At 46.8% G+C, this 917-nt stretch overlaps 1 protein-coding gene across 1 annotated transcript in view; it reads left to right on the forward strand.

Annotated features, from left to right (window-relative positions):
* Positions 1–326: 326 nt before the first annotated feature.
* LOC102034816 (electrogenic sodium bicarbonate cotransporter 4) overlaps positions 327–917 on the forward strand; it is a 24,908-nt gene continuing 24,317 nt past the window's right edge. The window contains exons 1-2 of the mRNA XM_031065117.1: positions 327–521; positions 718–773. Coding sequence (XP_030920977.1) covers positions 327–521; positions 718–773 — 251 coding nt within the window. The remainder of the gene's footprint in view (positions 522–717; positions 774–917) is intronic.

Raw genomic sequence — 917 nt, forward strand, 5'->3', positions numbered from 1 at the left:
TTGGAGGACGGGGATGGGATCCCGGGGAAATTTTGGGAATGCGGGGAGAGGAGAGCGGGGGTGGCACAGGAGGTGCCCGAGGGTCCCCAGTGATCCCCCCGGGAATCCCACTGGGATGTCCCCAGGGGAAGGATTCCAGAGCAGGGAGCTCCTGGCAGGTGTGCAGAGAGCTCCTTCCCCTCCAAAATCCCATCAAATCCCAGATCCCGTGAAATCCCAGATCCCGTGAAATCCCAGATCCCATAAAACCCCAGATCCCACAAAACCCCAAATCCCACTCAAATCCCCTTCCCAACCCTTGCCCAGCTCCCCCGAGCAGCCGGACCATGCTGGAGGATGAGGATGGGATGAGCGAGCGCGGCCTCGGCGGCTCCCGGAGGAGATTCGAGGATGAGGAAGGTGAGAGAAATCCCGGGAATGTCCTGGAGGAGGTGGTTTTGAGTTTTTTATTCCACTTATCATTCCATCCACATCACTTGCACCAGGAATTTTTCGAATTGTTTATTACTATTTTCTTTCCAGCCACCTAATTTTTCACCTGGATTTTTTCTCCCTAAAAAGTGAATTTTTTATTATAATTATCGCTCCCTCTAGATAATTTTCATCAGGAATTTTTCATTCCAATTATTGCTCCACCTTATTTTCACTACGAATTTTTCTCCCACAAAAATGAATTTTTTGCTGAAATTACCACCCCATGTAGATCATTTTCACCAGGAATTTTTCTCCCTTGAAATTGAATCTCTTACTGCGGTCATCGCTCCATCTATGCCGTTTTCACCAGGAACTTTTCTCCCAGAAAAACGAATTTTTTATTACAATTATCACTCCATCCACATCGCTTTCACCAGGAGTTTTTCGATTTTTTTATTACAATTTTGTTTCCACCCATGCCATTTTCACCAGGAATTTTTCTC

This window comes from Geospiza fortis, unplaced genomic scaffold (assembly GCF_000277835.1).
Source record: "Geospiza fortis unplaced genomic scaffold, GeoFor_1.0 scaffold855, whole genome shotgun sequence".
In the NCBI taxonomy this organism is placed as follows: Eukaryota; Metazoa; Chordata; class Aves; order Passeriformes; family Thraupidae; genus Geospiza; species Geospiza fortis.